The sequence below is a fragment of the Scylla paramamosain genome, chromosome 17 (assembly GCF_035594125.1).
Source record: "Scylla paramamosain isolate STU-SP2022 chromosome 17, ASM3559412v1, whole genome shotgun sequence".
Classification (NCBI taxonomy): Eukaryota; Metazoa; Arthropoda; class Malacostraca; order Decapoda; family Portunidae; genus Scylla; species Scylla paramamosain.
In genome coordinates, this window is record NC_087167.1 from 7,703,637 (window position 1) to 7,717,500 (window position 13,864).

A 13,864-nucleotide genomic window follows, 5' to 3' on the forward strand; every position below is an offset into this window, starting at 1 on the left:
TGATTAGTTTTTTTTAGTGCAGTCATTAGGGAGCTTTAAATGAAGATCAAGACATTTATGAAATGGAATGATAGGTGGAAATAGGTAGGCATGTTTCACACAGGGATTACCTTATGTAGGCCTGATGGCTTATTGCACCTTCCCTTCTTTTCTTGTGTTCTTATATCAACAACTTGAGTGATTTGGCAAAAATGGTTTTGGCGGGTCCAATCAAACCAAATACTACACATACGGCAGGGTGCTGGTGGACGTGATTACACAGTCTAGCCGAGCCTTTGACATGACCTATAGCAACATTGTTGTCATTCGTGAAGTGATACCTCACTCTCTCCAAGAGCATCCCCTAAATGAATGACCATGGCAGAAATGCTTCCACTTCTTCCTATTAAAACATTTCCTTTTTACTTGTTCCAATGTTCAGCCTCTATTCATACATATGCTTCTATACCCTATCCTTCCACATCTCAAGTGGCACCTTCAATTTCATTCTCATACACTTTATGTGCAAATTTTTCCTTCTTCATCTTCCATTCATCTTGCAACTTCACACATTTGCATGGTTAAGGAAAAGACACTCAGTCTGTCACCATTTACTACACAGCGACTTAAATAATAGCTCATATTTACAATATTCTCTTGCTCCCTGACTGCATTGGGGTGGTGATCTGTTGGTAGGCTGAAAGATATTGCTGTGTAACTTAAGGAAAAGTTAAGTAACAACTGCTTAACAAGTTGCTCCATACATTGCATCTCAATGATGTATGCCCTCTTGTCCATCCCTTATCCATATTCTGAGTGCAAATGCAAGAGGTACACTATTATTGAGTCAGGGAGCTGGAATGGGGTATCTGTGTTGGGAGGCAAAGAGGGGTGAGACGAAGTACAACTTGAATATCACTCCCACCTTATGAAAACTATAATTTATACCAAGAGTAAATTTAGCAATATGTCTCCAACCTCAAGGAGCAAGAAAAAAATAGGAAATGAGCACCAATCTCATTAATTTGTATGAAACTTTAAAATTGAAAGGAAAAGTTATACTGATGATACATTTGCATCATGCCCCATAATGTTACTTGGTACCAAAATAGTTAAAACACTGTAGTGAGAAGATAAATTTTATGATGCACTGGGGACTAATCAAGATGATTGTTGGTACCTATTCTAACGTGGCAGCGAGGCAGGGCAGAGAACGGGCTTACTTCCAGTCTCCCTTTTCATAATCCCACTTTGAGGAGACACCATGTATGGGGTTTGCACGAAGGTCAATCATTCTCTTGAGCTGGGCCTCTTTCTTCTCCGGGGAGAGAGTGTCTGGTATGGCATCGTAAACTGGAGGAAGAGGGTGAGAAAGAAAACTTTTATGGTACTATAGTTCGGGCAGGACACACATTTTCTTGTCAACTCTTTGAGACTTAAATGAGCAATTAGCAAGCAATATGCATATTAAGTCTCAATAAATTATAGTATTGTTAAGAATTGAAGTAATGAGTCATTGACAGTATTTCTCTTGTAGAGTAATTAAAAACTTACTGCTAATAAAGTATAGCACATTGTCACGTGAGAGAGAGAGAGAGAGAGAGAGAGAGAGAGAGAGAGAGAGAGAGAGAGAGAGAGAGAGAGAGAGAGAGAGAGAGAGAGAGAGAGAGAGAGAGAGAGAGAGAGAGAGAGAGAGAGAGAGAGGAGAGAGAGAGTTTCATCCCCTAGTTCCTTATCTTTGACAGATAAGGGGGAGGGGAGGTGACAGGGAGGGTTGTTTGAGACAAGACAAAAGAAGGAAGAGGAAAGGAAAAAGGGAGGAAAGGACTGACAGCAGATAGGTGAACAGTGGCTTGTACAGCTGGGGAGTTAATTTTGTGAGATTTATTTTGTTATTCAGATTAAAATTTTTTATTAAGACTTCAGTGCCAGCATGAATGGCAAATTCGTCTTGCTAGCAAGTTTTAGTTTGTTATTCCAATTAAATTTTTAACAAAATTCAAGTGCACACACTAGTGGCAAGTTTTTTATGCCATTGTTTGTTATTCCAATTAAATATTTATTAAAATTTTGGTGTTATTGCAGTTGTACATTATAACGACCATATGTTGTCACATGCCCTACTGTATTTCTTTTGTTGTCTCAATGTTACTGATGTCAAAAGAAGCTCAATAATAATCCAATAATTTTCTATATTTTGCCTTTCTAATTCATCCACTTGGCTCCCCTAGTCTTATCTACCTTATTCTTATCAGTCCACTCCCTTCCTTTGTTCCTGTTATTATTCCATTCCCTTTTTCTAGAGACAAACTGTTGCAGATAAAGTGTATGGGTGTTGCATGTCATTTATCATTTGTTATGAAAAATTATAAATAGTAATAAATTTTTACCTACAGCAGCTTCTCTTCCACTAAAATCCACATGGCAATACTTGACAAGACCGTGATTGGAGCAAGAGCAGATCATGATTGTCTGTAGAGTGTGAATCAAGCCCTAACATTCTTCCCTGTAAAACTCACCATAGACTTTCATAAGCAGGTATATCCAGATGGCAATGGAGGAGGCAATAAGACTAATGCCAAGTACACTCTTCCATTCACCAGTAGGTGCCTTCATCTCAGCAAAGGTCTGGCAGAAGGAAGCACGGTAGAGAGCTTTCTTCTCTTCCACAGTTAGCTTGTTCCAGTCACCCTTCTCCTTTTCCCGCAAAGCCTGGGGCAGAGAGAGGATGTGAAGTCTTGTAATGGTAAAAAAAAAAAAAAAAAAGTAATATGTGGGATGCAAAGACCATGACAAGAATGGATAAAATTTAAACCATATACTTTTCACTGTGGTATGGTAATTAAGCTAAGGCAGCTTTCAAGATCATTGCATATCTCTCTCTCTCTCTCTCTCTCTCTCTCTCTCTCTCTCTCTCTCTCTCTCTCTCTCTCTCTCTCTCTCTCTCTCTCTCTCTCTCTCTCTCTCTCTCTCTCTCTCTCTCTCTCTCAATGGATAAATGGCTTACTACATTTGTATGTATATCAAACTTGTATCCTACTATAAGGCCAATAAACATATCAGTATCAATCTCTCTCTCTCTCTCTCTCTCTCTCTCTCTCTCTCTCTCTCTCTCTCTCTCTCTCTCTCTCTCTCTCTCTCTCAACTCCTGGAATTAAATTGGACCATATGACAACCACATACATATAATGGAATGTCCTTATAATCTAGCCAGCAAAACCAGCTGTGGCACTTGCTCCACAGCAATCAATGTCATGGCTGGTCTTGCCATTCTCTTTAAAATAAGTGGGTGAATGTGTCTATGAAATCGAGAAAGATAGAAGTTGACCATCAGTATCTTGGCATCCTTGGTTCCAGGGCCATCCAAAATCAACTGTTTTTCCACATTATCTGAGATTTACCCCTTGACACATAATACACTTCCAAATATGTCTAGAAAGACTTAATGTGTCTGGTGTGCCAAAGAAAGGTTTTTTTTTTTTTTCAAATAAAATTAAACAGCTACTGTACTAAGTGTAAACTAACAAAAATATCACTGAAGCAGGAGACAAGCATAGCAAACTCATCAATGTACTCTGCCATTTATTCCTCATTCATTGTCATTTTTCTGCATAAACCTTACACACTGAAATGATTCACAAAGGAGATGAACAGAAGCATCACTGTCAGGGTTTTGCAACAATTCAACTTTTCTTTAATTATAACTGCATTATGTTTGTATTTTGTGCCATGATTTCTCCTTTCATCTTATGAAGTCATAGCTAATGTGAAATAAGGGTTACAAAAAAATAATAAAAATGAATGAATAAATAAATAAATAAATAAATAAATAAATAAATAAATAAATAAATAAATAAATAAATAAATAAATAAATAAATAAAATAAAATAATCATAAAAAAATATGAAAATCACAGGAAAAAAATATCTGCTAGGCACTGGACTCACAATGCAGTGTGGAACTGCTCACACCATTGAGATACCTCCCAGGTTTATTTGTTCCATTTCTATTCTAACATATTCCATAGACACAGCAATAGTAAATTGTCAATATAACTCCTTACAGTGTTGATATTATATAAAATCTATTAAAAACTAAGATGTAGGGCTTTTGCATTTATAAAGAATGCATGTTTTGGTGTTGCTATCACTCACTATTCTTGTTTCCTTGCTCCATTTCAATCCTAATACATTCTACAGACAACAAAGTGAAAGTGATTTGCTAAGATAATTCAATGCAGATGTAGAGGTAATACATGAAATACACTAAATAGTACGTGAGAGATCTTTTCGTGCCTTTTTTTCACTATATGTAGTGTGCATGCACAAAGTGGTCTTCTGGGAGCAATTCTGACACGGGGGGGAAATTTGCACACCAGCAATACCATACAACAATAGCACCACCTGCAGTGAGCTACCCATAAAGCCATGCCATGTTTACAAGATAGAGAATATAGCCAGCTGAAAATATGCCAGACTAAATGAGGTTCCAAATTAAACAATGCCAGAGTACTGATGGTTAACCAGTATTCATGTCTGGCTAATGTGCAATAACACTCATACCATTGGTATATTGGTAAACATTACTTAATTCCATGAAACTCCATTTTCCTAGTCTGATCTTATTTTGTGATCCCTCTCTGTGTAATTCCTGTCAAAAGAAAGAAAAACAAAAAGGCAAAGAATCAGTCATAAGGATGCATGCATTAAAACTCTGGGATGCTGCTTTATCAGTGAAGGTTGATAACATTTAAGAGCAGTGTTCATCTACCTGGATGAAGAGATTACGAATTTAACTGTGACAATGATAAGACATGATTTGGAATATGCAGCAATGATACTGTCTCCCAACACTAAAAGCGACAAAGAAATTAGACAGAATACAACAAGCAGTGACAAAGTTGCCTCTGACCCTATCAGACTTACCATATGAAGAGAGACTAAAGAAATGAAACCTGCTCACCTTAGAAGTGAAAAGAGAGAGAGGTGATCTGATTGCATTATATTGGATTTTGTCAGGCTATGAAAAATTGGACCGGACTGATTTGGTAGTGAGACTTTAGAAGCACGAGAGCATGAGAAGGTGAAGGGTGTGTGTGTAGAAGGGATATTAAGAACAGTTTCCCACAAAGGACTGCAAGAATCTGGTATGAGCTGCAAAAAGTAGTAAATACAATAACTATACATGATTTTAAGGAAAAGTGGATGAGTAAATATTGAGACAGGACAGCATGAGCTTTGACTCCTCCTCCCATAAACCACAACTAGGTAAACTAGGTAAATACACAAGCACACACACACACCCTCCAGCATTCCTTGAAATTTAAAATAACAAAGGCAAGTAAGGAGCTGATATAATGCTTATCTACTAGGACAGAAATGAGAAAAAATAACAAACCTGTCACTGACCAAAATGGACTATGAAAAATAGTAGACAGTATAACTATGAAGGGATGGTAACAGACAATTTAGATTTAAAAGAGGAGGGTCATCCATCTTATACCTAAAAAATACAATACAAAAATATAAAAAAAAACACAATCTCACCATGATATCAGGTGTGTTCTCCTTGAAGCGGATGGCAGGCATGGGGAAGTCAACACGGTCATAATAGTTAGGCGCACCATTCACCCCGAAACCCACTACATCTCTGTTGCCAATTTTGGCCAGTGAAGAAGCAGCAGCCACTTGTTGTCTTCCACCAAGGCCATTCCTCAGGGCCATGGTAGCACACTGCCTCAGAGCCATCTGGTGATCAAGAAGAAATATAGGAATGAAAAATAGATCCTCAATGATAAAGGCTTTCCACTTCTTAGAAATTGTGGCACCTCAAAAATTTCAAAGGTTTAATCCAGTTTAATTCATTAGTGATAAACATAGCACAGTGCACCAGTTAACACATTACACACACCACATCAGACTTTCACATCAGACACTAGAGTATGCATGTATTTGCGTCTAGATTACACACGAGTAAATTATTCTTCAGTAATCCCAAGTGTTGCAAACTTGCCCTTTGGCTGCTCAAAAATAGAAGTACATTCCACCAAAATTCAATCAGCCCATCAAGAATTAATATAAAGAGATTTTTTTTCAAGTGTTCAACAATATTCTGCATGTCAGCCATGTCACTGCTTCAGACCCAGGCCTCAGAATATGACACTGGAGCTCATCAAAGATAACGAGACTTAGGATGATCCTGCATGCTTTCTCAAGCCTTCCCTTCCAATAAGTCAACTGTCTCTGATAAAGTGTGTTGGTACTTTATTCTTACAACAGACACCTGACCAATGACAATGCAAGAACTCCAGAGGAAACGCTGCAACAGAAATTTTAAATCAGGATAATGGATTCTGTGTATGATGCCCAAGAGCCTCCTGCACGGCTGATGAGAACACGGAGATACTGATGGATAATTGTCATTATTATTATTATTATTTTTTTTTTTGTGAGAGTGAGAGAGAGAGAGAGAGAGAGAGAGAGAGAGAGAGAGAGAGAGAGAGAGAGAGAGAGAGAGAGAGAGAGAGAGAGAGAGAGAGAGAGAGAGAGAGAGAATGCTCTGAACATGACAAAACTTTCATCCACTGACATGACAAAGTAATCAATCAGCTACTGACCATCCACAAAAACATGGCTAGACAGAGCTGGAGGCTACTGTTGTGGCTGTCCACATGAATAAATGAGCATTTCTGTAAGTCTGGGAATGAAGGGGATCAAATATGTGTGTGTGTGTGTGTGTGTGTAGGGAGGGGGAGGCTCATCCCAGTTTAGGCAAAATTAGTTAGGTTAGTGTCCCTAAAGAGATGGGGGATGGGAGAGAGGGCAAGGGCAACCAGATTAGATTAGGTAAGGTCATGTCTGTGTTCTTCAGGAGTGTACAGGGGCAAAACCCCTCCAGTTAAGTTAGGTTAGTGTTTTAAGGGGAGAGAACTGACATTACAGAGCATCACTTTCCCAGAGCTCAATGTGTTTTGGAAATTCACACGCTCATACTGGTTAGGTTAAGGTTAGGTTAGGCTAAAATTTTATCAGTTTTCAAAATGTGGTGTCTTATCCTTAGACTTGGTCATGAATGTCCAAATATGGCCTCCTCCCTCCCCCACCCTAAAACCCCACTTTCCCACCAGATCTCCAAACTTGGTTGTCCTTTAGGGGGGCCACAATAGAATACACAAGGTGCTATTGGTAAGATTTGCCAAATGATGTTGCATGTAATCAATAACTCAGCTCTCAGCGCATCACGAGGTAGGATGTCTAATAATAATTCAAATCAATAAACTTCAACAAGCTCACCATAATGCATCTCAATCTAGATAAAATATTTTTTTATAAAATCTGATGTGGTCTGAATGATTTTCATACCCATTTTTGTTGCAGATCCATATATTGTGAAATTATTTATCCTAAGCAAGGTTGGGGTCTGCATGATTGCAAGTGTTATTTTTGACATTTTTCAAGAGAGGCAATTTTGGGAAGCTGTCATGAGTAAACCCCATGCTAAAGGTTATGAAGATCTAATGTTTGATTACTTTTAGGAAAACTCTTAAGTGTTGCATGGCACTTCACCTGATCCACATGAAAGTTAGCAATACTTTCGTTTTAGAGGAAGGGAGCTCAAGAAAAGTCATCAAATACAGTAGTCCACATTAGAAATTCTGACTGGGTGAAACTCAAGACTGACCATCTTTGAAATTTATGCAATAAAACAAAATTTATAGAGTGACGGAAAAACAATATGGTAAATTCTACAGAACATGATGGTGAGGACAAAACACCTTAAAACTGTGCGCCCTTTGAAGACCCCCTGTCTGACCCATATCCTGGGGCTACCCTGGGCACTTCAGTCCCTCTATCACCAAAACACAAACTGTAAAGCAACCCTACTTGAGAATGAGATAAAGGTTCGTTATCCAAGGGAGGCTGGTCAAGCTACACTTGCTAGGCCGAGGTGTAAGGTAAATAAGGCAAGGTGGTGCCCCGCTCCCCGGCGCTGCACCATCAGCTGATCGAGCCGACCACTCCGGCCTGCCCCACCCCAGCCACCACCACTCACCTCGCCTTCTGTGTCTCTCCTCTTCGCTCACCAGAAACTCAAGGCTATCTCCCGTTAACTCCCTGGCACGAACTCGCCACGCAAATCCTTCTTTTGCCACTGTAAACACCGGTAGGCCTTACCTCGTATCCCTTCCTCGCCGCCATCTTGCACTCGAAGACTACCAACATACCTTTACTTTTGGAAAATATTCTCATATTTTGGTTTCTTGATCATTTAGATTTGCAGATTTGTGTGTAGAAAAATTCTAATAGAGTCTACTATATCTTAAATCATCTTATTTCACGTAAAATTAATGAATACATCAAATACATTTTGCGACAAGATGCAATCACTAGCTGCCAGTTATATATTTTTAAAGTTTTTAATTATAGCTTAAAGGTATATGAAAAAGGTCTTAAGAGAGACTATACCAGATATATAAAGAAAATAATTAAATAAAATATGTGAATCCTGAAGAAATTGTACAACAGTTTCTTTCTTATGTTGTCTAAAACGTTATACAACAAGATCAATGGATTGCGTAGATGAATTGCATCATTATCATTGTCACCATCAGCAATACTACCGTCGTTAGCCATAAATAATAACCGTTATAACTAACAAATGATAATTAAAAACTTTGTCTGAGGACCATTGATCTGAATATTTAGGAACGAGAACAGGAGTGAAAAGAGAATAAAGTTAATTTGATCGAGATCAGTACTCCTGATCACTCGTTTTTTCCTCCGATAGCCGGTCAGAAAATTTCTGGATTAGGAAAAATAATTAAACAATAAGAAATACTATTACTACTGCTACTACTACTACTACTACTAGTGGTAGTAGTAGTAGTAGTAGTAGTAGTAGTAGTAGTAGTAGTAGTAGTAGTAATAACAATGATAATTATGATGATGATAATAATAATAATAATAATAATAATAACAATAATAATAATAATAATAATAATAATAATAATAATAATAATAATAATAATAATAATAATAATACATAATGACAAAGTTTTGATGTGAAACTTCCAGTCTTTCGAAGCCTGTACGAAAAGTTGCATCCACTTCTGCATAGGCCTCTTTATTCAGACCAAACTCGGGCGGTAGCCCATCCAAGTTCAATTTTTAGTTGGTAAGGATTGGGATTTTTCTGGGACAATTGCCCGCTCCTAGGTTCACCCAGCCTTAATAGGGAAAGAAATGTAACTGAAGCTTTCTAATGCATCTGAACTATTCCAAAATACATTTTTTTTTTTTTTTTTATGTAGGAAGGACACTGGCCAAGGGCAACAAAAATCCAATAAAAGAAATGCCCACTGAAATGCCAGTCCCACATAAAGGGTCAAAACAGTGGTCAAAAAATTGATGAATAAGTGTCTTGAAACCTCCTTCTTGAAGGAATTCAAGTCATAGGAAGGTGGAAATACAGAAGCAGGCAGGGAGTTCCAGAGTTTACCAGAAAAAGGGATGAATGATTGAGAATACTGGTTAACTCTTGCGTTAGAGAGGTGGACAGAATAGGGGTGAGAAAAAGAAGAAAATCTTGTGCAGCGAGGCCGCGGGAGGAGGGGAGGCATGCAGTTGGCAAGATCAGAAGAGCAGTTAGCATGAAAATAGCGGTAGAAGACAGCTAGATATGCAACATTGCGGCGGTGAGAGAGAGGCTGAAGACAGTCAGTTAGAGGAGGGGAGTTAATGAGACGAAAAGCTTTTGATTCCACCCTGTCTAGAAGAGCAGTATGAGTGGAACCCCCCCAGACATGTGAAGCATACTCCATACATGGACGGATAAGGCCCTTGTACAGAGTTAGCAGCTGGGGGGGTGAGAAAAACTGGCAGAGACGTCTCAGAACGATTAACTTCATAGAAGCTGTTTTAGCTAGAGATGAGATGTGAAGTTTCCAGTTCAGATTATAAGTAAAGGACAGACCGAGGATGTTCAGTGTAGAAGAGGGGGACAGTTGAGTGTCATTGAAGAAGAGGGGATAGTTGTGTGGAAGGTTGTGTCGAGTTGATAGATGGAGGAATTGAGTTTTTGAGGCATTGAACAATACCAAGTTTGCTCTGCCCCAATCAGAAATTTTAGAAAGATCAGAAGCCAAGCGTTCTGTGGCTTCCCTGCGTGATATTTTTACCTCCTGAAGGGTTGGACCTCTATGAAAAGACGTGGAAAAGTGCAGGGTGGTATCATCAGCGTAGGAGTGGATAGGACAAGAAGTTTGGTTTAGAAGATCATTAATGAATAATAAGAAGAGAGTGGGTGACAGGACAGAATTCTGAGGAACACCACTGTTAATAGATTTAGGAGAAGAACAGTGACCGTCTACCACAGCAGCAATAGAACGGTCAGAAAGGAAACTTGAGATGAAGTTACAGAGAGAAGGAAAGAAACAGTAGGAGGGTAGTTTGGAAATCAAAGCTTTGTGCCAGACTCTATCAAAAGCTTTTGATATGTCCAAGGCAACAGCAAAAGTTTCACCAAAATCTCTAAAAGAGGATGACCAAGGCTCAGTAAGGAAAGCCAGATCACCAGTAGAGCGGCCTTGTCGGAACCCATACTGGCGATCAGATAGAAGGTTGTGAAGTGATAGATGTTTAAGAATCTTCCTGTTCAGGATAGATTGAAAAACTTTAGATAGGCAGGAAATTAAAGCAATAGGACGGTAGTTTGAGGGATTAGAACGGTCACCTTTTTTAGGAACAGGTTGAATGTAGGCAAACTTCCAGCAAGAAGGAAAGGTAGATGTTGACAGACAGAGCTGAAAGAGTTTGACTAGGCAAGGTGCAAGCACGGAGGCACAGTTTCAGAGAACAATAGGAGGGATCCCATCAGGTCCATAAGCCTTCCGAGGGTTTAGGCCAGCGAGGGCATGGAAAACATCATTGCGAAGAATTTTAATAGGTGGCATGAAGTAGTCAGAGGGTGGAGGAGAGGGAGGAACAAGCCCAGAATCGTCCAAGGTAGAGTTTTTGGCAAAGGTTTGAACGAGGAGTTCAGCTTTAGAAATAGATGTGATAGCAGTGGTGCCATCTGGTTGAAATAGAGGAGGGAAAGAAGAAGAAGCAAAGTTATTGGAGATATTTTGGGCTAAATGCCAGAAATCACGAGGGGAGTTAGATCTTGAAAGGTTTTGACATTTTCTGTTAATGAAGGAGTTTTTGGCTAGTCGGAGAACAGACTTGGCATGGTTCCGGGCAGAAATATAAAGTGCATGAGATTCTGGTGATGGAAGGCTTAAGTACCTTTTGTGGGCCACCTCTCTATCATGTATAGCACGAGAACAAGCTGTGTTAAACCAAAGTTTGGAATGTTTAGGACGAGAAAAAGAGTGAGAAATGTACGCCTCCATGCAAGACACTATCACCTCTGTTATGCGCTCAGCACACAAAGACGGGTCTCTGACACGGAAGCAATAGTCATTCCAAGGAAAATCAGCAAAACACCTCCTCAGGTCCCCCCAACTAGCAGAGGCAAAACGCCAGAGGCACCATCGCTTAGGGGGATCCTGAGGAGGGATTGGAGTGATAGGACAAGATACATATATGAGACTGTGATCGGAGGAGCCCAACGGAGAAGAAAGGGTGACAGCATAAGCAGAAGGATTAGAGGTCAGGAAAAGGTCAAGAATGTTGGGCGTATCCCCAAGATGGTCAGGAATATGAGTAGGGTGTTGCACCAATTGCTCTAGGTCATGGAGGATAGCAAAGTTGTAGGCTAGTTCACCAGGATGGTCAGTGAAGGGAGAGGAAAGCCAAAGCTGGTGGTCAACATTGAAGTCTCCAAGAATGGAGATCTCTGCAAAAGGGAAGAGGGTCAGAATGTGCTCCACTTTGGAAGTTAAGTAGTCAAAGAATTTCTTATAATCAGAGGAGTTAGGTGAGAGGTATACAGCACAGATAAATTTAGTATGAGAGTGACTCTGTAGTCGTAGCCAGATGGTGGAAAACTCGGAAGATTCAAGAGCGTGGGCATGAGAGCAGGTTAAGTCATTGCGCACATAAACGCAGCATCCAACTTTGGATTGAAAATGAGGATAGAGAAAGTAGGAGGGAACAGAAAAGGGACTACTGTCAGTTGCCTCAGACACCTGAGTTTCAGTAAGGAAAAGAAGATGAGGTTTAGAAGAGGAGAGGTGGTGTTCTACAGATTGAAAATTAGATCTTAGACCGCGAATGTTGCAGAAATTAATGAAGAAAAAGTTGAGGGGGGTGTCAAGACACTTAGGGTCGTCGACAGAAAGGCAGTCCGACCTGGGGACATTTATGGTCCCCTCCCCAGATGGGGACTCCGAGGCTGGTGTAGGAGTCGCCATGATGATTTTAAAATTTTTGAGTGAAGGGTGTGTGTGTTATTAGGTGCTTGTAGTTTTGTGTGGAGGAAGAGAGTTGTCTTTAGAGGGCAGGCTGTGACTGCCCCCTTGTGTTGTGAGACACAAAGGGAAATGTTCAGTGAGGTCACAGATGGGTTTAATGATAAGTTCACAGCACCCCCTGAACAGTGCTTTAGACCTCACTGGGAGTAATTATCGTTTCGGCAGGAGTCTACTGCCTCCTCCTCTGAACCAGTCTATTACATTACTGCAATATACTGTCAATCTGGAAGCTGTCTTCTAAAAGTGCACTATGGGTGAGAATGGCTCGCTATAACTATTTGCCTCAAGTTTTTACTGCTGCAAATAAACAGGTGATGGGGGGCTGGTGTCAGTGGCAGTGGGAAAAGACAAAACTCTTCCAGAATTTTATTATTTATTTATTATTTATTATTTTTTTCAGGGTTTTCTTGGACCCATGTACAGCTAAAAGCCAAAAAAGAAAACTGTACTGCTGCAGCTGTATTATGCAAGGAAAATAAACAGTACATACAGAAGTAACTAATGTATGAAAATGACAAGAGTTGTGAGGATCAGTGTGTCAATATTTTAGAGTTGGTTGCAGCTCTTCCAAGCCTGAAAGAAAAGTATGAAAATGTAGATAGTGTATACGTCCTCAAGACAGCAGTTAAAACTGCAAAAAATAAGAATACAAACACCTTAAACGGTATGCTGTGCAACCTAGGAGATGATGTCTGCACCTGAAGCTAGCGGAAGAAAAATGTGGTACCAGCCAGCATGATGAAAGTCAGGAAAACCAAGAGAACCACTTCTTGGAATAGGGAGCCGACCCAACTGGCTACGGTAGTTGTCAGTAAACACACGTGTGTGTGTGTGTGTACCTATTTCAGTCGACTAGTATTTTTTATAAGGTATTACCATCAGCAATAAGAGATTCAACTTTACCTATCCACTGCCACTGATAAATTTACAAATGTAAATAAATTAAAATTATATGGAGAAAAGAAAGACACACAAGTATGTATAAACTAATGCACTGCATCTCATTTCAGTATCTTTGGTCTCTCAACAGTCAATATGCAGGAAGAGAAATACTTGGTATCTCAACAGTCAATATGCAGGAAGAGAAATACTAACATTAAAAATGTAGTTTAGTTTGGTTTATTTATAGTTTTACACAGTGGTGATGAATCCTGTTGCTCTTATGATGGTGGAGAAGGGATATCATGAGTATAATAACTAGCAATTAGAGGAAACAAAATTATTGAATTTCTATTGCAAATCTAAAATTATCATGGCTAGAAAACTATTGACAAACTGGTCTGTAAAATACATAAGACTTGTGGTTAAGAAAGGACTACTGTACATGAATGTTTCCATGGGTAAATTTCAAGTGGATAATGAGTTGAATGGGTTTGTTAGGAACATCATTCTACAGCAAACAGCATTTCTTGCTTAGGGTCATATAACATGGGCACTTTTTTTGCCATTATTATCTTTAGTAGTGGAGTC

At 39.4% G+C, this 13,864-nt stretch overlaps 2 protein-coding genes and 1 long non-coding RNA gene across 6 annotated transcripts in view; 1 reads left to right on the forward strand and 2 right to left on the reverse strand.

Moving 5' to 3' along the window:
* Positions 1–575: 575 nt before the first annotated feature.
* On the reverse strand, positions 576–8,279 carry LOC135108402 (cytochrome c oxidase subunit 4 isoform 1, mitochondrial-like). Of its 3 annotated transcripts, none has more exons than XM_064019357.1 (4): positions 8,154–8,279; positions 5,526–5,726; positions 2,499–2,691; positions 576–1,332 (listed from the first exon to the last, which is right to left on the reverse strand). In XM_064019357.1, exons 1-4 carry the CDS (start codon positions 8,226–8,228, stop codon positions 1,199–1,201), a joined length of 603 nt encoding a protein of 200 aa, XP_063875427.1. In that variant the 5' UTR covers positions 8,229–8,279; the 3' UTR covers positions 576–1,198. The 3 variants fall into 3 exon arrangements, with proteins under 3 accessions (XP_063875427.1, XP_063875428.1, XP_063875429.1); XM_064019358.1 differs by having other exon boundaries at positions 8,032–8,187; XM_064019359.1 differs by lacking the exon at positions 8,154–8,279 and adding an exon at positions 7,863–7,983.
* A 786-nt stretch (positions 8,280–9,065) lies between these two features.
* The window catches only part of LOC135108413 (uncharacterized), an 8,340-nt gene continuing 3,541 nt past the window's right edge, over positions 9,066–13,864 (forward strand). The window contains exon 1 of the long non-coding RNA XR_010272255.1: positions 9,066–9,153. This is a non-coding gene — a long non-coding RNA (uncharacterized LOC135108413). The remainder of the gene's footprint in view (positions 9,154–13,864) is intronic.
* LOC135108412 (serine-rich adhesin for platelets-like) overlaps positions 12,755–13,864 on the reverse strand; it is a 20,233-nt gene continuing 19,123 nt past the window's right edge. Inside the window, exon 7 of one of the 2 annotated variants that reach the window (XM_064019368.1) lies at positions 12,755–12,967. The gene's annotated coding sequence lies outside the window, so the exon portion shown is untranslated. Of the gene's footprint in view, positions 12,968–13,497 lie in introns of those variants that run through there. The other variant, XM_064019367.1, reaches the window with a different exon arrangement.

Excerpts from the sequence above, each read along its gene's own strand:
- LOC135108402 (XM_064019357.1), bottom strand. The coding sequence starts at position 8,228 with ATGAGAATATTTTCCAAAAGTAAAGGTATGTTGGTAGTCTTCGAGTGC. Across the intron at positions 5,727-8,153 it reads CGGCGAGGAAGGGATACGAG|ATGGCTCTGAGGCAGTGTGC; the intron begins GTAAGGCCTACC and ends CTTGATCACCAG. Across the intron at positions 1,333-2,498 it reads CCTGCTTATGAAAGTCTATG|TTTACGATGCCATACCAGAC; the intron begins GTGAGTTTTACA and ends CTCTTCCTCCAG.